At 41.7% G+C, this 26,077-nt stretch overlaps 1 protein-coding gene across 1 annotated transcript in view; it reads left to right on the forward strand.

The window, feature by feature from the left end:
- The first annotated feature begins 1,504 nt into the window (after nucleotides 1-1,504).
- smad6b (SMAD family member 6b) overlaps nucleotides 1,505-26,077 on the forward strand; it is a 56,911-nt gene continuing 32,338 nt past the window's right edge. Inside the window, exons 1-3 of the mRNA XM_078427042.1 lie at nucleotides 1,505-2,650; nucleotides 5,237-5,293; nucleotides 6,337-6,405. Coding sequence (XP_078283168.1) covers nucleotides 2,233-2,650; nucleotides 5,237-5,293; nucleotides 6,337-6,405 — 544 coding nt within the window. The 5' untranslated portion in view covers nucleotides 1,505-2,232. The remainder of the gene's footprint in view (nucleotides 2,651-5,236; nucleotides 5,294-6,336; nucleotides 6,406-26,077) is intronic.

Genomic DNA, 26,077 nt, shown 5'->3' on the forward strand with positions numbered 1-26,077 from the left:
AGGATGTCATTGGGGCTGATGGGCTTAAGGAGAGGCAAGAACTTTTTTCCCTGTAGTGTAGGAAACTAAGAGGTAACTATAGAGATATATAAAATCATGAGGATGTAGATAAGAAGGATGGTCCCAGTCTTTTCCCCAGGGATGGGTATAAAAGTAGAGGCAGAGATTGTGAGAGGAGAAAGATTTTAAAAGAATCTAAGAGGCAATTTTTTTTTCTCACAGAGTGTGGTGTGTATATTGAACGAGCTGCCAGAGGAAGCTGTAGAGGTGGGTACAATTACAATGTTTAAAATACATCTGTACAGCCTGAGAGGGATATGGGCCAAAATAAGGGAATGGGACTAGAAAAGGTAAGGGAATCTTAGAAAATAATTTTGTCAGTTTTGTTTAAGGCATCCCAAATGGCTCTTGATAACTGGGCTGCTTGTAGTAGATACAAAATAAAGAGATGAAGAACTTTCCATGGTTGCTTCTTTGGAAATGCTTCAATATGCCCCACCACCTCTCATCCTGGAAGAGGGGAAAGTATTAGGTAGTATTTTAAAATTTGCTTCAGTGTGTTCGTGGAGATTTCATAATTCCTTGCCTCACCTCAGAGTACTCTGCCCCAATACCCCAGTTCTCACTCTGACCGATAAGTCAGTAGAGCTGAGAAGTCTACCAGCACCTCAGTCAACAATTGGCTTTTCAACTCCACTCCTGAGTCTAGTGTAGTACAAAAGGAAGTTGCTGTACTGTCGGATGTATTGCATTTGGATGAAACGTAACTGTCAAAGGCCGAGTGGTCGACTTCTGTTCCCATTTCGTATTTTCTGTCTTTTCTCCGGGGCATTAAAAATATCAGTTGGCGCAATTTCAAAGGTGAAGTATCTTGAGACCAAAATTCACCCTGCAATCAACATCGCCAAACACATTTACCCAGGCTAGGGACGTGAAATGTTTCCTTCCCCAGATACTGCCCGACCCAGTAAATATCGCCAGTAAGTCTGGTTCTTTATCATAATACACATTGTTAATCCATTATCACATTTTTGACTTCTGTATTGCAATAGTGACTGTTCTTCCAAAAAAGTGGTTGCGAGCTTTGGGATGTGAAAGGGATGAATGTTGGACTTGCGCGGACTGAAGCGGAGTATCTGAGGCTGGAACCTCGGTGCTAAAGGGCGATCAGCGTGTCGGTGAAAACCCGATCCTCCAGTCCAACTGGAGCGGGAGGAGAGGCTGGAACCGTGTTAATAAGCACTTTGCGGCTTACTTCTTTGTATAATAATTTCTGCTACGCAAAAAAATTGTCGTCAATGTTTGCAAGAAAATCTCTGGTGCGCTAAGAGTTAAGAAACTGGAAACCTTGTTTGCGCAACAATCAGCACAGATCTGAGCCGCGCCAAAATGTCTAGACTACCACATGATTACGGACAGCCAATGGCTGAGATGTAACCTAGGAGGCCCAGTGTGTTGTAAAGAGAGAGAGAGTGAGAGAGAAAATCCACACAGTGCAGTCTAACTGTCCGCACAGGGTGCACGGAGCGGACCCGCTGAATCTACTCTGCACCTCACGCCTGTCTATATTTCATTTTTTTTAATAACTCGGGATTCTTGTGTATGCCTGTAACTGGCACGTTGCATTGGTGGTCTGCAGTGCATTACTGGAAAGAATCGAAATTACTCAAGATCTCGCTTGCAATTTGTTTGGATCTATTACAGCGGAGGCAAAAGAGCATTTGAAGACTGCAGCTTTGAAGAAAAATCAAGAGGTGTTTTGAGAGAGGGGAACGGGGGCCAGTACATTGGATAGGAATTGCAAATCCCGCAGAAGAATTTTAAATATATATATATTTCTGCCCTTTCCCTGTGCATTGCTTTTCTGGATGTGATAGTTTAGTGCGATTTGTTTTGTATTGGTTACTGTTGCAATTTTTGTTTTGCAGTGGTTACTGTTGCAGATTTTTACTCCAGTGCACAGTACCCTTTTATAGCCGAATGTTGCAGATTGGTAAACTGTGTAGGTGTGATCTGGTCCCGGAGCTGCCTGGCTGTGCTGGTGCACGGCTCTCTCCTCGGCTTGATGCCGTCTGATCTCCCTTTTTAAAAATCCCCTTCCCTCTTTCCCCCTCCCACCCCCTCCTCCCAGAAAAAAGGCGAGAGAGAGGGGGGAGAAACAGGACAAGGGTGCTTTCTGAAGCTGCGGGGTTATAAATTGCACTCCCCGGATATCGCGATTATAATCGTCGCATGTTCAGATCCAAACGTTCGGGCCTTGTACGGCGACTTTGGCGAAGCCGGGTAACGGGGAGCAATGGGCAGGAGACGGAGGATTGGAGCGACCCTACCGGATCGTTAAACGAGCTCAAGTCAGTAACGCATTCGCTGCTGAAGAGACTGAAGGAAAAACCCCTGGAACTGCTGTCTCAGGCGGTGGAGAGCAGAGGGGGACTGCATACTGCTTGTGTCCTAATGGCTAGGAACGAAGTGAGGGTTGGCAAGCAGACCCTGGCCCCCCAGCTCTTGCTTTGTAGACTTTTCAGGTGGCCTGACCTCAAGCAGCTCTTCGAACTCAAGAGGCTTTATCCCTGCGAGGGTTTTTCCAGGAGCGCGGACCACGCTACTGTTTGCTGCAACCCATATCACTTCAGTCGGCTGTACGGCCCAGGTGAACTTTTTAATCTTTCTTTCCCCCATCCCCCTCTCCCATTCACACGTTTAAAATCCCCGAGGGATTCACCACCTTTGTGCCGTTGCATTCGTGTTAAGCCTCTTTTGGAGAGAGCGGCGTGTTGTTGGGTGCCTCGCTTGCCACGGGGTTTCATTTTTTCGGCTAGGTTAAAACAGCTACAGAACCTATCTTGGGGTTGCAAGTGAAAGGTTCCCATTTGAACCTCCAGCACCAGGTTTTGAGGCCACGTGAGCATCTCAGTGCCTGGGCGCCGAGTCTATATTTTTAGCACATGTCGGACCTATGTGAGCCAGCCCGCCACAAATGTCACATTTCTTTGGAAACGACTCCGAGCCTGCAGTTTAACGTAAATTATGTGTCAGTATATTAAACCCCCCCCTTCCCGAAAAATACTCAAGGTTTATATAACACAACAGTCGGTCTCGATCATATTTTCCATAGTTTTACATGTGCCATTTTGTGAAGTTAAAATCAAAATGTTTGTTAAAAGAAATAGGAAAAGTGAATCTTACAATGTACAGTTTGTAGGAATGCATTTAATTTTGTAAACCGATTGGGATAAATTATTTAACGGACAGAAATAAATGGGAATTTAAGGTAGACACAAAATGCTGGAGTAGCTCAGCGGGTCAGGCAGCATCTCGGGAGAGAAGGAATGGGTGACGTTCCGGTCGAGACCCTTCAGACTGATTTTAACCAACATCTGTAGTTTTTTCCCTACATAAATGGGAAATTATCTCGTTTATAGGCCGGGCTATATTTCATTCACGAGTTTTAATTCATTACAGAGATGTACATTTCAAGCCATTTGTAAATTGGTTGTCTGTCTCACTCATTCATCAGGTTTCAACAGATGTATGTATCCCAGACAGGTAATGACAGGGCTGGGCAACAGGTGAAACTTGATGTCCTTCGTCTAGATTAGAGGGTTTTTTGGGGGGAGGGGGAGATGGAGAAAGATATTTCGACACTGGGCAATCTATGAAAATCTGATCACTCTGAGTGATTGAAATGAAATGGGGTATGCGGCCCTAGGCGTTTCAATACACTTTTTGTGCATTTTCTTCCCACAAGCAACACTAAGACTGAAACCATGAAACTGTCAACAGCATGTCTTAATAAATAAATGTTTTTTAAAAATGTCCCAACAGACGGGATCTGGTGGGCTACCTAATTTAATCTATGTCAACGCCTCGTGAGGACCAGGCATTGGGTTTTGTAGAGGTTTTCACAACACTGGATTAGAGTTGGATTTTGGTTTCAAACTTTTTTTTTCCTGTAACTTATTTATTACATATTTAGAAAGGATTATTTTTATTTTTGTGAACTCCCCAATATGCAATGACCTTGGTGAAATTTAATCTGTTTAAAAAAATATATATATTTGCTTAGTTTAGAATTTAATTACTGACCATTTCATTATTCAGGTCACCGTTTTACAGCCGCTTTTAATAACATTAAAAAATAAACATGATTTTCACAAGGCACATTGAGATTAACTCGCGGGTGCTCTCCGCAATTCTCGAGGATGTAAAGGGGTTCGAGTACCTGGGATATGCATGCCAACTAACCTGAAGATTGTCTATTCAAAAATGCACACTCACTATCTCCATCCTTGAGACTCCATAGTTGGCAGAAAGCGTGTTGGTTTGGAGGGTGGGGGCATGCAAAGCTGGTTGCAAACGATTCTTTTTTTTTAAGTCTCACCTTAAACCGTGACTGGAATACCAGTAAGCCGACCGATATATATATATACTGGGGCAGTTAATAGCGAACATTTATATTTAAAAAACATGAGTTTATTTAATTTTGGCCCAATATAAAGGAACTACTGTCTCTTAATAAAACAGCCTTGTCTCAAGTTCTGTTGCATTTTTACAAATAGCTAAGAATTACTGATGCGTGACGCGATAACCTTTTTATGTCACCGATTCAAGCTATCGGGCAGTTTAGACTGCATTGTTAGGCGAATCGTCCAGTTTCAGGTCCTTGCTCTCACACCGCGTACACGCAAATGTCGTTTTTAAAATGAGACAATCCGATCATTTGAGTGGCAGTTATTTTTGTTTTGTTTCTTCCTTAGTACACTTGGGTTTCTTAAAGAGTCTGTGAGAAGTGGCTCGGCTTTCACCTGGCCGCGCCTTTTCACGTGGTGCTCCCAGAAGCTCCCTTTTTAAGGAACTCCCGACTGTCTAAACGGTTTGTTTAAAACTCCCAATTGATTACCAGAACAGCGAACGCGACTGAAAGATTTATCCTCTCCCTCTCTGTCCTTGCGGGAGGAGATCAGATCTGGAATCATCCCTTTGAAATGAGATCGATTTCAACTCGTGTTTTTTTCTCCTTTTTTCCCTAAGAAGTTCCAAAGCTATTTAGGTGAAGGAGTGGCAATAATATGCAGTTTGCATATGCCTGGCGCCAGCCTGGCTCCTCATTCATCTGACGACTGAATCTGGGCAATTACTGCATGCTCACTCTCCACATTTAAACCTTCAAGGCGCAGGCAGGATTTTTTTTTCTCTTCACTTTTTCTTTCTGTAATTCCCATGTCCTCATTTTCAGATTCTCCACCTCCTCCTTACTCCAGATTCTCTCCAAATGACGAAGAAAAGCCATTGGGTAAGTTTATTTATGAAATTAGAACTTTATAAAAGTTGGTGATAGTTTGCAAGGAAGTGATTATGTCACTGTCGTACAATACCATTTTTTTCGTAATGAACATAAACTATTTTCTGACTAAACATGTTAAATATCTTGTATGAAGTTAAGGATTTGTCATTGCCAGTGGGCACCTGCCATCTCAGAACCAGTGGTTCAGGGAGGGCTGCTGGATTTATGATGACTTTGTTTTCAGTTGTTTTTAAAACAAGGGTTTTGTTATAGCAGTAATTTGGCTTGGAAAGATTTTAATTGGAATTAAATAAAGCAACTATGCATTGGCTAGTTCAGCTGGCCCTTTACCATGACTTGAGAGGAAGCCTGTAGCTATCAGGAGAGCTTGTGAATTCTGCTGCTATTTTACATGGTGGCTTGCCAAACATTGAAGCTTCAGTGAGGCTGGCTGTGGTTGCGAATGTGTGGTGCTGAGGTTGCAAGCAATCAGTCAGCAGCCAAGCTTCAGTTTGGCCTGGATTAAACTCTTGACTATTTCATCATGAAAACATTTCCCAATTTAAACATTGTTCAAAGCAAATCAATTGTGCAAAAACTTCTAGTGAACATTTAAAAAGGCACCTAAAGGAAAGTAATGCTCAGAGTGCACTGATTTTCCCCTGATGTGTTCTGCTCCCTACACTAATCCGATGGTATTGAGGAGGACTATAACTACTTAGAGATTTGGCCTTTACTTACACAGCTTTTGATGGCTTAGATCATGCAAGTTATGTTTGATATTTCTGCAGTTTTACTCTATATTCTGTCTGGATACTGTTAATGTCTAAAACTAAAAATATTATGCACTAAACGTGTGGGCTTCCACATCTTGGTTCCAACTGAAATTGTAACATCGAGTAATGAGGGGGGTGTAGCTTGTTTTTCATTTTGGTCCAGATGCTTTATTGTGGGTTTTAAGAAAGGAATTTCTTTAGAGATCTGCTGAGTACAATACTGTAGATGTTTTATATGATGTATTTTTTTAAAAATCTGTTATTCTATTCCATCAGAATGCACAGTGTCATACACGGAAACAGAAGCCACCGATTCCCCAAATATCACGCCTGGAGATTTCTCAGGTAGGCTGGCAGTTTGGCTTTCGGTTGCCAACATGGTGTGTATATTGTTTTAATGGAACAGGCATTGGGAAGCCTGAATTAAGATTGGTACTGTTGGTAGTGCAGTGATCGTGATGCACTGTCTGTTTTTCTATCTCCTTTGTAAATACTTGATTGATAATGAATTCTTCCAAAAATATTTTCAAAGTTTCACCTGGTATTGAGTATAAGCTGGTCTGACTCCTTGTGTCAGTTTGAACTGATGATATGTGAAATCAGTTTAGATCTTGGATTTTAATACTGTGTTGCTTTGTACATGATGGATTAGTTGTTTTATGCTTGCAAGGATTGTTAAATTGGGACTTCATACAAAGCTTGCGGATTGCTTTATTGGTATTAAACTTTTATGGTTGTGCGTTAATACATCAGAGCATACGTGGATTCATCCAGAATCACCCTAGATTCTTCTGCCAGCGGCTGACTTTTACCAATTTTATTTTGGTCGTGGCAGGGATGTAGCACTGCATTTCATGTCCTCCAGGAGAGGTGCGCCAATGGAAATGGCGGACTGTGTTTGACTGCTCAGGCTATCTCAAAATTGGCAAATCGCCACAAAGAGGAGAGCAAAATTAGGGCGGCACGGTAGCGCAGCGGTAGAGTTGCTGCTTTACAGCGAATGCAACGCCGGAGACTCAGGTTCGATCCTGACTACGGGTGCTGCACTGTAAGAAGTTTGTACGTTCTCCCCGTGACCTGCGTGGGTTTTCTCCGAGATCTTCGGTTTCCTCCCACACTCCAAAGACGTACAGGTATGTAGGTTAATTGGCTGGGTAAATGTAAAAATTGTCCCTAGTGGGTATAGGATAGTGTTAATGTACGGGGATCGCTGGGCGGCACGGACTTGGAGGGCCGAAAAAGGCCTGTTTCCGGCTGTATATATATGATATGATAGGATATGATAAGTCATTTGGGGAAGAAATTATTACTGCCAAAAATCTGAACGCTGTGTGTTTTGTATTAATTGAAGTGGATGAAAGGAGATCAAGCCTCAATGAGTTTTTTGATATTCTCCAAGCTGGCTCTCGGAGGAACCAAATGTGAGACTTGCACCAAGGATGTAACAGCTGTGTGGAGGGGTAAACCTATTGTTGCTTGCAGTTTCATTGTGGCAAGTTAAAACGGTGTTGAGATTGATCAGAGGAACTCATTCCTTGACTGACTTAAATTGTTTAAACAAAAACAAAAAATGCTGTAAACACAGCAGGCCAGGCAATGTCTGTGGAGGTGGAAACAGAGTTAAGATTTCAGATCATTGACCTATCAGGTATTTTGCTTTGGTTGTTGGCCATCAAATAAGTATTTTCTCCAGTGGGGGAGGAAATATTTCTTCATAAATGTATAAAGCTAATCCCCAGTTATTCACATGGAAAAAGTGGCATACTATGGAACTTTGAGAATAAGGCATCTGCTTTTGGGATTCAGCGAGATCTGGGTGTCCTAGTAAAGAAATAAGTTAGCCTGCTGTTACAGCAAGAAATTAGGAAAGTAAATGGAATGTTTATTACAAGGGATGTAGGATACAAGATTAACAGGTCTTGTTGGAACTATGCAAGACTTTTGAGAGCATATCTGAGGCATTTTGCGCCTCTTAATTTGAGGATAGAGATACTTCCATTTGAGGCAGTACAGCAAATGTTCACGCGATTGATTCCACAAAGTTATGCCACAATGAATTAAGTTTATACTCTGAAGATTATGTTGGGTTGATTTCAATCAAATAAAGTTCTGAGGAAGCTTGATGGGTATGCAATGAGGATATTCAAGAACTAGGGGGCGTAGTTTCATGATTAGGGGCCATCTACAGGATGGGGAAGTTTCCCCCAATGTGTCATAAATCTTTAGAATTCTACCCAGAGAGCCGTGGAGACTGAATCATTAAATATATTCAAAGCAGAGAGGGAGAGACCTTTGGTCGATAGGAGGGTCAAGTTACCGTTGGAGCCAAGATTAGATCAACCATGATCTTATTGAATGGCAGAGTAGGTCTGAGAGGCGCTGAATGGCCTGCTCAGGCTCCCATCTGTTTTATTTTTATTTCCCTAGCGGAGGAGTGCTACACCGAGGTTAATTTTGTGGAATAAATATTTTTATCAAGGTGCCTAGTTCAGATTACAGTCCAGTGCAGTAACGGCTGCTGGAAGATGTGTGTGGACTTGTGGCTGAATGTCAGATCAATGCTTCGCTTGGCTGTGACACCCCTCCTGATGAATTGCTGCCAAACCTCAACGGAAAACAGCCACTTGGCTGAGCTTACAGTAGGACCTCTGGTGCCATTGGAACCATAGCGTGGCCTGAGCTGGCACATTGTGAAGAGGGTGTGTGAGAGAGAGAGAGAGAGAGGCTCTATGCCCTGTACTGCGAACACACTGCATCACTTGGTTTCACCTCTGCAGTAACAACTAACATTTAGTGGCATTCATGACACCACAGAATCATTCCCATGCAAAATTTCATGCTGAGCTAAATTAAGACATATTGGGACAGCAGCAAATAGCTGGGTCATTTTAATGAGGCATTTGGGGAAGAAATTCCAGAGTTTGGAACCTTGAAGACATTGCTGCCAGCAGTAAAAAAAAAGGCTGAATATCTGAGATGCACGGAGATAGGTGTTGACTGACTTGCTCTACAAAGATCATCAATCAATTGCACTGTAATGATAACAAGGTCACTGCGGTCTTGTTTTCATCCATCCAAGTTCTGGAGCCTGCTGTTGGCAGGTACTGTGGTCCTGGCTTATTCGCTATTGAGAGGTAGCTCAACTGGCAATCACAGAAACCCTCGGGGTCATAGAAGTGTAAGTGATCCTCGGCTGCAGGTAACATGCTAAATAAAGAGTACAGTTGCTGTAAAACAAAAACTGAGAAGATGGGAACACTCGCGGGTCAGGTAGCATCGATGATGCTGAATGTCCTTCATTGCAATGAGTAAACATATCGTTTGGTTGCATTTCCCTAGCTTTGTGGCTGCACTGAATTTCTTCCGTGTTTGAATCCATGCTTTGCATGTGCCCTGAAATGTGTTTGAGGGGAACATGGAGTATTCTTGGCCTGCAACTTTGGCGTTACTTGGTTTCAATGTCCAGATGTAGTTGTGTGTGGACTTCCTGCGATGATTAATTGGTGTGTGTATAGGAAGGAAATTATTGTACATGGTTAAGATGGTCTCCTCCCTGTTGTCCAATTTGCTCATCCATGGAATGCGTGTGCCTATCCATAAGGCTACCAGTGATCAGGAAAATGGGCCTATCATTTTCCCATGACTTTATTAATGATCATCAAAAATTACAGGCTTATCTTTGGCAAATCTGCAGTACGTTTGGAAGGTAACTGCCCAGCCATTCAGCCTTGTGTCGCAGCATCAACTCCTTATTAATGTTGGGGACAAGTTTATCGTCAAAACAAGCCGGGATCCCAGTAATCCTGTTAGGCAAGGTTATCCTTGAGGGATCACATAGCTGGGTGTTAATGAGTGGTGATACTAGCTAAATTTTCCCTCTTGCCCATCACTCTCCTTTATAGCCCTGATTCCCTTGGCTTCATTCGACAACTGATCTTGCATGACTTGTTGGACTGGGAGTCAAATCTTGGTCCAGCTAGTGCTGCTTGATGGGATGTTGTCTTCGAACCCTAGTTTGTCCCTTTATTGGCAGCCCACAAAACATTGATTGTCCACCCCAGCGGTTCAAAGGAAACTATCTTTTGCCAGGACTTTGAGTCATGTTTAGTTTATAGTTTGGAGATACAGCGCGGAAACAGGCCCTTCGGCCCACCGAGTCTGAACCGACCAACAATCCCCGCACATTAACAAAAGTCTGCACAAACTAGGGACAAATTACACTTATACCAAGTATACAAACCCAAGCCAACTAACCTACAAACCTGTCTTTGGAGTGTAGGAGGAAACCGAAGATCTGTAGAAAATCCACGCGGTCATGGGGAGAGCGTACAAACTCCATACAAACAGCACCCGTAGTCGGGATCGAACCCGGGACTCTGGCGCTGCAAGCGCTGTTAGGCAGCAACTCTACCACTGCGCCACCATGTCACCCTTGTGTTCCAGTAGACTCCAAATGCAGTGCCACAGCAGTCCTGAGATGGCTCAGTTTGTCTTCAAAATCCATGAGATTATAGGAAAAGGCCCCATCCAAAGCCCTTTTCCTCTTTCAGTTGCAGTGTGATGGCATCGGCGTCCACTCTTCGAGGCGGGGTTCCTTGTAGGAAGGACCCTGATTCCCACTCACTTGCTCCCATGTCTTTTCTCATTTTCTTAGGTTCTGTATCCAGAAGTCCCTGATTACTTTTGCTATTTTCATTTCATGTTTCCAAATCCTGCTCTGGCCTCATGCCCTTCCTTTCTATTAACCTCCTCCAACACTAATCTGCTCAATTTTAAGCACATCATTATTATTATTGGTGGCCTTGTCTTCAGTTACCTGGGCCCCAGTTGTGGAATTCCCTCACTAAACCTCTCTACATTATTTTCCCCCTTTAAACCACAAACCTTGTCCAACCTTTTTGGCAGTTGCCCTAATTATCCTTGCATATATTAACAGATTCACTATGTCAGTCCAATAATTATTCACTATATTATCATAAAGATAGAATATAATTGTATTTTTAGAGTATAAAAAGACACTTATTATATAAATAATACAATCTTTATATTATTATAAACTCTAAGATAGAGTTGGTGGAAATTCTATCCTGGTAAGCCCGCACAAAGTTGTGGACCCCACTGTGGCAAAGCTCCTACCTGTACACTTTCTACCTAGCTTCTCAAATGGAAATAAGGGCTATGCAGCAGATGTATGTTGACGCCTTTGGGTGTAAAGTTTGGTGAGAAAACTGATCAGACGTAAAGTTCCCAACCCAGAGAGCATTTTTCTGTTTCATTAACCACATACAGATGTAACCGCTTGCTTTGAAATAAATTAGCAAAGGTCCCTGCCAGTGAGTTTTGGTATTGGGACAGGAGTCAGCCAATTCAACAAATGCTAATAAAATATCTCTTTGCCCATTTCTTTCCTTGATCTGTTAGCCAAGTTTAGTTATAAACCTTTGCAAAGGGAGAGGTGCAAAGAAGGACAAAATCCTTTTGGAGCCGGCCATAATTAGAATCATTTTCTATTTGCAATTATATTGCAGCTGAACAGCACTTAACTTTTTCTTACATTTTCGTCCTTTGAACTCGAGTCAAGACTTTGTTTTTTTTTCTGTTACTCGTCTACCCAGGCCATGTAGAATTTATTACATTTCACAGACCGAGAAATAGTATGTGACTTGTTATCTACTATGATCTTAAAACAAAAAATTTGGGAGGTTTTCTGTAATGGAAATGTTTAACAAAAACAATATACCGATTAAAATGGAGTGCAGTCTCCATGAAATCGGATACTTGTCTCCCAACCGTGCAAGTTCGGATACTGAAACTACTAACAGCAAGGCTGGGTGATTGATGCTCTCCCAGCAGACAGACCCAGTGCACAGGATAGGAGTCTGAGTTTTGAAACTGACCTATTCTGCGCATTAAGCCAGGGGTTCATTTTAACTCTTTGTGTGCAATGGTTTTCTTTCACTCTCTTTTTGTGTAGTTCTCTCTATTCTCCTTTCCCTGTTTCTCTCCACTGCATATTTGACACTCTCTTGTTTCTGTCTCTACCTTTTGCACTCTCTCCCTCCTGTCTATATTTTTTCTGTCTGTTCTTTGCTTTCATCTATTTGTCTACCCTCATGCCACCAACTATCCCCACCCCCTATCACTACCACCCAAGTCCTCAGGTGAATAGTGTTATTTTCATGGAACTGACATTGCATGCAATCCTTTTAAAGGGGGTTTGAATTTGAATTCCACTGATTTTTCACTCCTTTGAGTTGCGGGCAAGGCTGGGGAAGAGTGGTGAGCTGATGCCATGTCTTTAGAAGAATTTAGTCTTTTGTTGGGTGGCTTCTGTGTACTGTCCATTTGCTAGATTCCTGCAACGCTGGACATCCAATGTTTTGTTGATTCCAAGTACTCTTCCATGATGCTGTGAAATATATACATTTCCATTAAAATATTTCACTGGTTTGTAGGAAACCAGCCAAGCTTTCTAATTCCACATTTCTTACCCCCTCGCCCATTGAAATTACATTATGCTCTTCCTGGTTGTTTAGAGGATCTTGCCTTTCCCAATGTTGGGATGGAAGAGTAAGTCATCTGCACCAGGACATATACCAACACGATACCAAAACATCCATGTCCTGCAACTCAAATCAAAGTCTTAAAAATATCTTCAATAAACTGTTCCCTAACTTAAATCATCAAAATATATTGCCTCCTATTGAATCCTTGAGGATTTGATAATATTTGGGTAAATCTGAACTGTTTTCGTTTCAAAAGTTTTTTACTTTTCCAAAGTGCAACAGCCAGAACTGTACATTGAAGTACTTCCAGAATGTTACATAAAAACAACTTTAAATTCCACCCCATATTTTAAAAAGGGCTAGTATTAAACTAGTATCTTTAGCTTTTGTATCTGTGCTAATGCCTCTTCATTTATTAAAGGTGTTGACCTCTGTTACCCCACCCATGCAGCAGAGTTTATATACCTTCTCGCTTCTGGGACTTGAGTTATCTATAGGTATTGAGAAAATGCCACCAACACGGGTTCTGCAAAATCCTCCCAATTCACTGGAAGGCCAAGTAAACAACTTCAGTATCTTCTCCCAGGATAACATCCCAATCATACTCAGCTGGCCACATCAGATGGGCCATATTGTTTTCTCGTGCAGCACCAGATTCCTGAAACAAACACACTTTCTCCAGTCCTGCCATCAGAGGAGATGACCAGATATGTAGAAAAAAATTTCAAGGATGTACTCGCTGACTCTTGGGAATTTCTGACCAGTGGTCACTCAGTGACAAAGGAGCATTCGATAGAGTATTGAGAACTTACAGGCCATACATTGGGAGTACAAGACAAAGGAGGTCACCACCTCGTGGACTATTCAGCTGCCTAGCCCTTCATCTGGAAGAATCTGCACTTCCAACATTTGTCTTATTGTTCATGTCGGAACCACAAAACCAGAGTGATTGATCCCAAGGGACTGCTGAGAAAGAAGCATATTATTAATAATGGTCTTATCCTGCTCAGTGCACCTGCATTTTCTCCAGGAGTCATTAAATACTATGCACCAGCTGGAGCCTTGACTATCTCCTTGCTTCTTGCTCAATAACTGTGCACTTGGAAGGTGTAACTCTGAGCTCAACACCTGCACCAGCAACTTGGGATTTTCCCAGAGGACGTGAGGGAATATTGCCTAGGTAGCAACTCCAACAAGAAATCATCTTGTTCCCTTTCTGAGTCTGGTCTCGACCCGCAACGTCACCAATTCCTTCTCTCCTGAGATGCTGCCTGACCTGCTGAGTTACTCCAGCATTTTGTGGAAATAAATACCTTCGATTTGTATCAGCATCTGCAGTTATTTTCTTACACTACTTGTTCCCTTTCTGAGTCACTCTCCCACTAATAACTACAGCTAAGCATCAGAGAGGATGAAAAGGAGGGCAGCAAAGCTGGCACGTCCTGAACCCTTTTCAGCACTGGAGTGGCTGACTGACTCTTGACATTTGGAATTTGATCAGAGATGCAAAGGCTATTCGCTTGGGAAAACCTCAAGTTTATAAATGCAAATACTGGTTTAAATGCATATTTATTACACTTTTTAGATAATTATTTCTACTTTCAAACATGTATTGTCAAATTTAAAAGGAAATTATGAATATGGTCAGATATAGAAAGAACACAAGGAACAGTGTCAGTAAAAAAAACTGCAGATGCTGGAAACCGGAAATAGTGTAGGAATGTCCCCACAGAGCAAATGCAAAGAAACTTGTTTACCTTGTCTATTTTAGGTCTCTCTGATTGTGTTGTGTTCCACAGAAACGGTAATTAATATTAGCTTATACCTTCCTGACGCCTCCCACTCCATCCTTTTGAATTGCAGCCGTCTCCTTTACTTGCCCATTCTCCTTGTTCCAATTCCTCATCTTTGGCATTTACCCCAACCATCCATCACCTTTTTATTCTGTGTGTGTGTGTGTCACTGTCTCTCTCTGTCTTGCTCTCTGGCTCTCGGTCTGACTATGTGTGTGAGTGTCTCTCTCTCTCTTTCTCTCTTACTCTGTGTCTATCTGGCTCTCATTCTCAATAGATAACATCGGGACTGAGCTCTGTGCACACTGGGATCTAGCACGCGTGAGTTATGCGATGTTATCAGCAGAGGCCTTTTGACTCTTTGCCCATGTCATGCTTCAAAGGAGAAGCTTGAGTTTGCACTGTGATTTACGCTAACTACTTGAGCTAATTCATCATAGTAACCTCTAAGGCACACCAGTAAACTGGAGCCAGTAAGGGTAATGGTTATTGAATTCATTCATGAAAACCATTTCTGCAAAGATTAGATCTCTTTTTTTCATCTTTTGAGATCTTCAACTAGTTTGCAAGCTTTTTCTTAGTTAATGAATTCCTTAACAGCCTCCAATAAAATACTTCCGCTCTATGGAACCGCCCCTCCCTAATACCAGTGGTAAACTTTCATGTATACATTAAAGAGTTAGCTTCCATGTGGATGCAATCAGATGTCAGTGCAATATTACCACTTTTTCACTTTCTGTGAAATCCATTTTTCTCATATCTATTTATGAATAAACTATACACTTTGCACCATTCTGCCGTTTGCATTTGTGTCTATCATTATGTATACTGTGTACTCCATGAATTTTATGCATACAAGGAATTTCATTGTACCCTGCTGTATATAACAGTAAATTGAATCTGAATATGATCCACCAATCTATTGCGTCTTAAAGATTCCAGCTTTAATAATCGGTCCTTGGAGCCCTGGTAAATCTTCTGGTTAAATGGATAGGCATTGAAGGCAGGGTAATGATTGACATCTACTACTAATCTGGTAACTGTGGGTAGTAAATATGATACTGGTTCTCTGAATGCCAACCATGGCAGTCAAACTTTGTACCCTCTATGCTATTTATCTCAGTTGCAGCTACCTTTACCATGAACTCTAGGTTAGAATCAAGTAAAATGTATCTTTGCTTTAAATAAAAGGGAAATTTCTTATTCTTGAACACTAGGGGAAATGGGGAGAGGTAAGCAGATATAATGAAACATTGTGCTGTGATAGACTTGCAAATGTGGAGTCCTATCCACATTACTGCTGACTCGTGCAAAGGGATTGGAACATTTTAGAAGCAATAGGGACAGTGTTGGGATTATCCAGAGAAGTTTGGCTTCAGTGGAGTAGAAAAATTGAATTCGAAGATGACGGAGTCTGAAATTGAGGACAGATCTCGAGTAACCTTTTTCTCTGCCAAGATCTTGACTGCAAAACACTGTGTGTCTCTTGATTTTGCTTTTTCCCTACAGTCTGCAGGCATTCCAAATCTGATCCACAAATGCATGTGTTTTTGCCCTTCCTCCGATTGGTATTGGGTATTGTTGGTCTTGGCTCCACACACAGGCCAAATCACAAAACTGGCTGTTTTGGAGAGTGGAGCCTGAATGAGAGCAGACTCAGCACATGAGAGCAGACTCTGTTGTTCTCAAGTCAAGTTTTCGGTATCCAAGCTCTCTGATAATTCACATTCCTTAAGCATTTGGTCTGTAGTTCAGTATCATCTGCATAGCACTGTTCAGTTTTAGAGGAAGTAGGTTATTGACTCATTAGACAAAGCCAACCGATCCTTTAAAACGCCCCACACAACACTCGCTACAAGCTGATTTCAACACCTCAACCCTACTAAATTCCAGTGGACTTTTCACTACTATGTTTGCTCTACATAACTTGGGTTTTGGGCTATCATGTTCTTGTTTACATAGAATAACTGATCATTTATTATTATTTGCTGTTGTTTCACCTAATGTGCCAGTTAAGCCACAAAGTCTTGTGCACATGACAAATATGCACTCTGGACATGACTCTATAAAAATTTGTTACAATTAGATTTTATGCAAGTACCTTGAAGGGACCCGGGAGTTAGTGGGAGTGACATGGTGAATGGGAAAGGCAATATTACTGACACAGCTACTTAGTGAACACGCAGAACTTGGTTATTGAGCCTTTTGATGGCCTTCCATGTTCCTCTCCATTTCTAAGAAACAAGGTCACATATAATGAGAGTCCCATTTACACCTTTCCAGGATATGTCATTTATTGGCCATGTGGGGCTATCTGGGTTGTGTAAACTACTAGATGGTGCTAGTACTTAATCGTGGTGTTTAGTATAAGCAGTAGCAACACGGGTTCATTTTTTAATCTTGTCCCAGTCATTCAATGAGCTTGGGAACATAAAGACATGATGCACAAGTATATACTGCACTTGGAAAGCACATTCACAGTCTCAATAGACCAAATAAACTCTTGAGGAATTGGCCCTCTTTTTAATGAGGTGGATTAGAAATCGATCCTTCGGTGTAACATCCATGCCGACCAAGGTGCCCATCTAGCTTAGATAGGCTAAGCTAGTCACATTTGCCTGTATCCATCTAAACCTTTCCTAGCCATGGAAGTGTCCAAATGTCTTTTAAAATGCTGCTATAGTACCTGTTTCAACTACCCCCTCTGGCAGCTCATTCCATATACCCATCACCCTCTGGAAAAACTGGCCCCTCGGGTTCCTATTAAATATTTGCCCTCTCACCTTAAACATGTCCTCTCCTTGATTCCTACCCATGGAAAAATATTCTGTGCATTCACCTTGTTCGCCTCATGATTTTTTATAGAATTACTCCTCAGCCTTCTGTACTTCAAGGAATAAAGTCCTAACATGCCCAATCTCTCTGCCTGTGGTGCAGGGCCTCTAGTCCTGGCAATATCCTTGTAAATCTCCTCTGCACTCCTTCCAGATAACAGATTCTAAGAAAGTGCACTCTGATCCCCATTCCTTTGCTCTCTTCACTCTCCACATCCTTCCTCCTTTTTCCCTCTACCAACTCCATTGCTGAGCTCCCAATTGCCTGAGAAAGTTTCATGAAAATGGTGTTGGAGTGTTTTTCCAATGCTCCGAGGTGTTCTGGGACATTTTGCTAGATTTGATTATAAATGTGTATTTTTATTGAAATGGTGAAACTCGTGTAAAAAGGGTTTCATATCTAATAGGATGAACTCCATTGGTAGCATTTCAGATAACAATTTTTGCTGTGCAAGGTTTTTCCTTTGGTCTGTTACGAACCTACTTGATAGCAAAGGTAAACTCAAAATAGTTTCAAAGGTTGTTTAGTTTTAGTTTAATTTAGAGATACAGCCCGGAAACGGGTCCTTGGGGCCACTGAGCACGCCGACCGTTGATTATCTGTTCACACTTGTTCAATGTTATCCCACTTTCCTACTGCTGACACACTAGGGGCAATTTATATAGACCAATTAAACTAAACACCCATCCATCTTTGGGATGTGGGTGAATCCAGAGAACCTGGAGAAAACCCACTCGATCACGGAGAATTTGCAAACTCTGCCCAGACAGCATTCAATGTCGTACACGGGTCTCTGGCGCCATGAGGCGGCAGCTTTACCAGCTGCGCCTCTGTGATTGATCCAGGAAGGTAGGAATAAACAGATAATTTAATGGGGACAAAATTCAAGGCAATTACCAGAAAGGACTCTTTACTTGAAAAATATATGAAATAGTCTGCCTGGGTGTTTCAAGAAAAATATTTCATATTTTTGAAGACTCCAAAACCAAAATGCTAAATATGAGATATTCTAGAAGGCTCGTTATTTAGTAAAGCTTCAGTGAGATGAATGGGCTCGTCTTCCTGATAACATTTTGTGTTTGCCCTGCTTCTTGGAATGTTTTTCCATGCATTATGTTAATGAGGGAGCAGGAAAGTGAGCGTGAGGGAGAAGTCAATGTCAGCTGCTCAGAATTAATATTGTGGTCTCCTCCCTGTCTGCAGGCAACTCGCCCAGCACAATTATACATTGCAATGGAGCGTTTTTTTAAAGCAGTAAATCTTAAAACTAAGCACCCCAGGCACAATTAAACACAGCTGCTTACAGCCCTTCAATGGAGTTGCTTTCCCAGAAACACCCAGTGTAAACTATCATAGCATAGGGAGTGTTTAAAACAAAAAATCACACAACCATTTGTGTTGTGCTTTTCACGTTAAAGGATATCCATGTATTGGACAGTCCTGTTCCAGACTCTGTGCGTGAGATTTGCTCACTTCAAGGTCAAGCTTGCCACAGGTTGCATGCCCTTCCTTCTTCTTAACTACTACTTTGCTCCACCACCGTACCACCTCAAATTGGCTCCTGCAGGGTAATGTTCCATTCTTTTGCAACCATCTTAGAGGGCATCAGAATTAGATGCTGGTATATTCCCAATAATATTTAAATGTCCAATCACTTGCCAGTATTGATTGGAGTAGCTGAAAACAAATGTGACTCTAATTGCATGGAGAGTCCACAAAGGTTACAGTTGAATTTTTGCTTTCTCTTTGCTATTTCCTCAACATAATTTGGTTGGTGCTTGTTGATTTTGTACTTTACATACTAAATTGGGATTTAAAAAGACAATTCCTGCAGTTTTTGGGAAATCATGTCTAAGGTTTTCTGATTTCGCATGATTAGTACCACATAGCATTCAATCTAGCACTCATTGAAATTCAAAGGACCAATGTCCAACATCTTCTGGTGCCTGAAGATTGCATATCAAATGATCACCAGACTGGGTTAAATGATCTCTGCTGCCTCTCACTATCTCAGTCCGTTAACAATTTTCATGGAAGTTATGCCCCTAGAGAGTATCTAACCCTAAATCGAATGGAACCTAAATCAGGTTGGGCATGAAAATAGAAGTTCTTGAGTTAGACTAATGGTTGACAATTTTGGCTGACCAAAAAGCTCTTCAGTGCATTGATCACATTTTAGCCTATTTTCCTGCACATACGGGCTCCTCCTCCAATGCTGGGTTTGTGTGGGCACATGCTGCCTGCTGTGACGGGATTCTTTATTGAACAGCATTTTTGGTTCGACTAGTCGGGTAGAGTTTTAATCTTTTATCCAAAAGTGATCTCCATTCTGAGGACCATAATCCAATGAGTCTTCTCTGTGGGAAATACTCACTTGGAGCAATGTAATTACGTGTCATATTTCATTATTAAAGATGAGCACAAAATGCTAGAGTAACTCAGCAGGTCAGGCAGATCTCTGACAAAAATTTATAGGTGTTATTTCAGGTTGGGACCATACTTCAGACTTCATTATTATATGGCTAAAGTGTAAGATGAAATGAAACGGGTAACTAATTGTATCATTGTCTTGAATGAGCTGCTCGTTGGTTCTCTACCCAATAGTAATGTATAATGAGCCGGCGCATTCTGTCTGTACATATCTTCGGCACATTTCCGTCGACAATAAGACAGTATGTTTCCCCATTCCTGCCTCAAAGAACTATATCCAACTATCAACACCATACTTCAGGTCGAAAAGAATATGTGTGTGTTTACCATCATCTCTCCTCCGTGGGACTAAAAAAGCCTTAATGTCAGAATGTTCCTTTAATTGGCTGCTGTGTTTGGTTGTTCTTGTCAGGTCACACCTGGGTGAGTGAGGTCTCACACTGGTAATGAGGGTGACTTTTATTCCTAGGTTTGCTGCATTGTAAAGGTTATGTTTTTACCTTCATTCAACTGTGCTGTACCCCATTGTGCTCACAGATCAGTTGCTAGTATCAATCAAACCTTTATGGAAGCAGAATATATGCACTAAATACTAGATGTGGAGATGATATTTCCAGTAGTGGGAGAGTCTAAGACCGGTCGGTGGGCACAATCTCAGAATAAAAGGACGTATCTTCTAGAATGAATTTGAGGAGGGATTTCTTTAGCGAGAGGGTGATAAACATATGGAATTCATCACCACAGATGGCTGTGGAGATCCAAGTCATTGGGTATATTTAAAGCGGAGATTGATAGGTTCTTGATTAGTAAGGGCATCAAAGGTTATGGGATGGGGAAAAAGGCAGGAGAATGCAGTTGAGTGGGAAAAGTTAGTAAGCCATGATCAAATGGCGTACAGACTCGATGGGCTGAATGTCCTAAATCTGCTCCTATGACTTATGATCTAATGAAATACTCAGTAAATTAGACAGCATTTCTGGAGAGAGAAATATAACTTAGCGTTTTACATCAATGACTGCTTCTCTTTCCAGCGATGTTGCTTGACCTGAGCATCCACAGAACTTTCTGTTATTATTTATTATTTCAGATTTATTGCATCTGCAACTTTTGTTTTGCTTGAATGGTTGGGGGTGAGGGTAAGGAATGGGGGATCCTATTGAGATCCTACTTCGGACACGGATACCCAGTCACTGGCAATACTGAATCAGGAATCCATGTGAATGTTACAAGGAAGATGAAGAAATCCCTGAACTGTTTGATTTGAGAAATGCCCTGTAATGGTAATTGATATGTATGTGTGGCAATAAGGAAAGCATATATAAGTGTTTGCTGTTTTGTGGGATTTTGCTGTTCATTTGCTACTTTACAACAGTGACCATACTCAATTAATGCCCTTGTCAGCTGCAAAAGTGTTGTGTGGCATCCTGACATTTTGTATGAGTGCAAATATATTGCAAGGAATCAAAAGGCCATCTCCTGCTCCTGCTTTCATTCTTACAATGGTCTGCAGCCATTGCTCTGTGCTATAACAACTCTTAACACTGTAAATCTTTAGGATCACAAAGTGTTCACTCTCTGTAATTTCCCTTCCCTCAAGGCCATGAAAAGTCTTCAGCTAGAAGCAGCCCAAATGTAACCATTTGTGTTGATACCGATAGAAAGTGGCCTGTTAATTGGTTGCTGTTGCATATACTGTAGCTGCATGCTGTAGTCTATTAACTTTCTCACTGTGACTTTGTTTACTTTGATGCATCTTGTGTGGAGAGTGACCCCACCCCCCTCACCCTTCTTTCCGTTCTTTGAACCCTGCAGTGGTGGGGAGACTGCAGCGTTGCTGGCTGAATGCCAGGGCCATTTTCAGTGAAGCAAACCTGAAACAAAAGAGAATGGCAGCAGTTTGCCCTCTTTAAAATACCATTTTCCTTTTTTTTCTTCAAACACCCCCCATCCTCTCTTTGCAAATAGCTTGATGGGGAGAGGAAGCCGGACAGGGGCTCAGCAACCTGTGATTTCTTCTACAGTGCCAATTGCTGGACAATCCGACGATAGTTCTGTTCGGCTTCCAGTTTCAGCCTTTTATAGCTGCTTTATAATAGACTTGAAGAGCGTCTCCCAGGCGAGCTGGATTGATCAAGGTAAGGGATGTGGAAAAAATAAAGGCTTGAGTACTTCCACTATGGTGCCGTGCACTCTCTGAATTGGTTGTGAATTGTTTACTTGGGGGAAGTATGGGCCTCAATCAGGTTTCCTGCTTTGTTACGGCTATTGTTCTAGTATTGTGATAGCTCCAAGTTACTGTGGTTTATAGTTAAACCCTGAAGATTTTAGTTTTGCTTTTTTTTAATGGTAATTTATTCTAACTTTTTGCCACCCCCAAACATAGGCCCCTCCAATGAATCGCAGTAAGCAGCAGGACTTGGATAACCTGAGTGTGCCCAGGTAACTATCTGTGGGCTCTTGCACTGCATTGGCACCATTAAATTGTCTGATCCAGCCTTTAGACCTGTGCTCCCTTTATAGCTAATTCTATTCCTATCCAAGTTGAAGGAGAGAACTGCAGTTTGGCTGCCTTTCCAGATTGTCAGATGGTTTGGCTGAGCAGAAATTTCCTCTGGCTAAATATTAGGAAGTTAAGCCATGCCTTTGAATCTCATCACATTATTGCTCGGACACATATTCCATCCCTGTCCCTGCCAGCTATCTAAAATTAAGCCATTCTGACACACTTGATTTCACCTCGACATAACCTCCTCTCACCTCCACCCTGTTTTTTGCAAGGACAGCATCCCCTACTCTCAATTTCTCTCCCACGCTGAAGCTTTCCACCATTGTTCATTCAAGACGTCCTCTTTCTTCAGCAGGCATGGTTCATCCTGCTCCCCCAATGCTATTGTGGCTAGAACCCACATTCGTGCCTCCTGTGTGCCGCAGTTCCACTCCTGCTACCTCTCTCCCGCTAGATGCAATGAGGATAGAGCTCCCTTGTCATCACCTTTCACCTACCAGTATCTGCATTCAACACTTCATTCGCTACATTTCTGTCATTTTCAATTTGATCCTACCACTAATCACATCTCCCATCCCCAATCCTTTCTGCTTTCTGTAGAGACCACACCCTCCGCAACTCCTTGGTTCACCTAGCCCACCCCCTCCCATGGTTCCTTCCCCTGCAACTGCAAGAGATGTAAAGCATATCCTGCAGCTCCTCGGTTCCATCCAAGGACCCCAGCAGCCCTTCCAGTTGAGATAGAGGTTCATGTGCATCTTATTCAAACCGTCTACTGCATTATGGTGCTCCTGATGTGGCCTCCTTAACATTAACGAGACGAGGCATAGAGTAGCTGGTTGTTTCGCTGAACACTAGTGCGCTGTCCACCAAGGCCTGCTGGATCTCCTGGTTACTAACCATTTTAACTCCATCCCATTTCCATATTGACCTTTCTGTTCTTGGCCTTCTCTACTGCCAGAGTTAGGCCACAAACAAACGGGAGCAACAGTACTTCATATCCCACTTGGGTAGCCTACAACCTAACATTATGAACTATGTATTCTCCAACATCAACTAATACTCCCTTGCCCCCTCTTTTTCATCTGTGCCCCACCCCAGTCTGCCTCCATTCTCCCACCATCTCAAACACCCCCTGTTATTCTGCACCTTTCCCCTCCTTCGTACACTCATCTTCTGTCCTACATCCCACCCTCCAACTTTATATTTTACTTCTACTCCTTTCCGACACTTTTCACATCTAACCTTTGTTACCATCTGCAAATTAACCTCCACACCTCATCTATATCCATCTGTCATTTGCCATGGTTTGTCCTATCTTTTCCAGCTCTCAGTCTGAAGAAGAGACCCAACCTTAAATGTCATCCATTTCCTCTGCTGATGTTGTCTGACCCACTGACTTCCTCCAACACTTTGTGTTTTGCTCAAGATTACGGCATCTGCTGGCTCTTGTGTCTCCATGGCTATGGTTCATCTGTCTGGAACTCCCTCCTTAAACCGCTATTCCTTTCAACTCTATGTTCCTCAAAGCCTATATCTTTGAACATGTGTAACTGGGCACAAAATATGTTTCATAATCACTTCTGTCTTCAAATAATTCTGTGTTATAATACAAATTATTGTGGTTTAAAAAATACCTCGGCATTTAGCTCCTGCACCATGTTGATCTACTTAACCAGAAGTGTTTTGCTCTAGAAATGGCATGGTTCATTCAGAGACAACTTTCTTTCTATCTGCTCCTTTGTCAAAAATGAAGCAGCGACAGCGAAATGATCTGACTGGTACATCACCCTCTCCCTCCCTCACCAGTTGTGGAATGAACTCGCCATTCATTACAGTCTCTGACTAGATTACAGAACATGGCTGAAAATGTGCCCTGTGCCAGGGTTAATGTCAAACCAGAATAGAAAGTGCACACAACAGGAATGGCTGAGTACTGTATCCCTCGATCCAATTACTATCAAAAGGTTATTTGTAATTAAAGACCTGGAATACAGGAGAACCTTTTATTTGGATGCCTTGAAGCAAGAAAACGTTGAACCTAATTACACAAATATCTTTAAAAAATGAACTTGGTTCTGACTTTTCTTTTGTACTTGATGTGGTAGTGATATGGTTTGGGTTTTCCTGTTCCCTTAGACTCTCTCCCTCCCCACTCTTTCAATTGAACATACTGGATTGCCTCCAATACTGTGTGTGTTTGCACCTCAAATAGAAGCAGTTCCATATTTGTTCTCCTTGAAGAAGAAGAATCGTTTCTCTTCCCCACCTCACCCCCACAATCTGTGAAGAAGGGTCCCGACCCAAAACATCACCTTTCCATTTTTCCCTGGGGTGTTGCCTGACCGGCTGTTACTCCAACATCTTGTGTCTTTGTTTTGTAAACCAACATCTGCGGTTCCTTGCTTCTACAAGAATCCTTTACTATCTGGAATGAGAGTGCATACATGAGTGTTTTGGATCTTTTCTCTGCCGGGTCTTTTGAATTCTTTTATTTTACTAAGTATTGGCAGCATGATTAAAAATATTGTGATAGATTTGCTGATTAAATGTTGTTGGATTATATTCTGATAAACTAGAGGCCAGGATATTCCTGAATGTTGTCGTTTCATTAATATTCCTCCTCTTTAACTTTTGTTTCATTTTCTTTCTTGGCTTATCTTTCTCTCTTCGTTTATTTCTTTGTGTCTTCTCCCCAAGCCCCCTCCACAGCGTCAAATGGTCACAAATCATGTGCCTTTGTTGGCACACAGTTTAACTATTGGTATATGTTTGATATATTTCAGTATAGATGGAGCAGAAAATGTCAAAAATATTCAGCAAATTAATCTGTATCTGTGCAGAGAGAAACTGGGTTAAAGTTTCAAGCAAGTGAACATTTTCTAAGGAGTAGAGACTTGGACATATGACACCAGCAATACAGTTTAAAACATCTTTAGGAAGTCATTGTTACCCAGGGCAGATGATTAAATATTATTGAAAGTGAAAATACGGCAGATTTTGGAAATATGCTATTTAAAAAACTGAAATATTATCCCTGTTTCTCTTTTGATAGATGCTGCCTAACCTGCTAAATGTTTCCAACTTTTTCAATTTTACTTTGGATTATTTACACCAGTGAGATCTAAAACCCACTACAATGTCCTTTCTGAGCCACAGTGATTCCCTAGAGAGATTGTTTAAGATGTATTGGAGTTGTTTATCCAAATACCTCCTCCTTATCAAACCAGAATCATAGAATGTCTCATGTTGTCCATTAGAAGCTCTTGGCTCTTGGTACTGGTGGAAGATTATCAGCAAAGCTAGCCCTAATGAGGTGTTTTTGTTTTGTTTATTGAGAGTTATTAAGGTCAGTGTAGTTGGCACCAGATCAACTGAATAACGCAGCACTAACAAAAGGAAGTTGTGTATTTATACAGTGCTTTCAAATATAAGCTGCTGTGTGATGGTTCACATTGTGGACAGTATTATTGGTTAAAAATGGCAGACACCATTCCTGATCCTACAAAGAGGAATATCAGTCTGATTTACTTTTAATGGCATTAATTGTCAAGTCAAGTCAAGTCAATTTTATTTGTATAGCACATTTAAAAACAACTCACGTTGACCAAAGTGCTGCACATCTGATTAGGAAAAAAAAAGAAACAACATACAGTGGCAGGCAGCCAAACACAACGGCGCGGCCATCTTGAACAAAATGTTTAACTAAAGCAGAATGGTGTCCCGCGGCGGGCTGAATATTAGCAACGATGACAGAACTCCTTTCAATAGTTCTTTAATTTTTTTCCTAATTTATTTTGTTTTATAAAATGTAGAAGTCATTCAGTCCATCGAGTTCATGCTGACCCTCGGAGCATTTCTATCACTTCCATTTGCCCCACCCCCAACTGTTTCCCTCTTGCCTATTTTCTTTCACATGTCCATCAACTATTCACAATTCTCCTGCT

This window comes from Rhinoraja longicauda, chromosome 33 (genome assembly GCF_053455715.1).
Source record: "Rhinoraja longicauda isolate Sanriku21f chromosome 33, sRhiLon1.1, whole genome shotgun sequence".
Classification (NCBI taxonomy): Eukaryota; Metazoa; Chordata; class Chondrichthyes; order Rajiformes; family Arhynchobatidae; genus Rhinoraja; species Rhinoraja longicauda.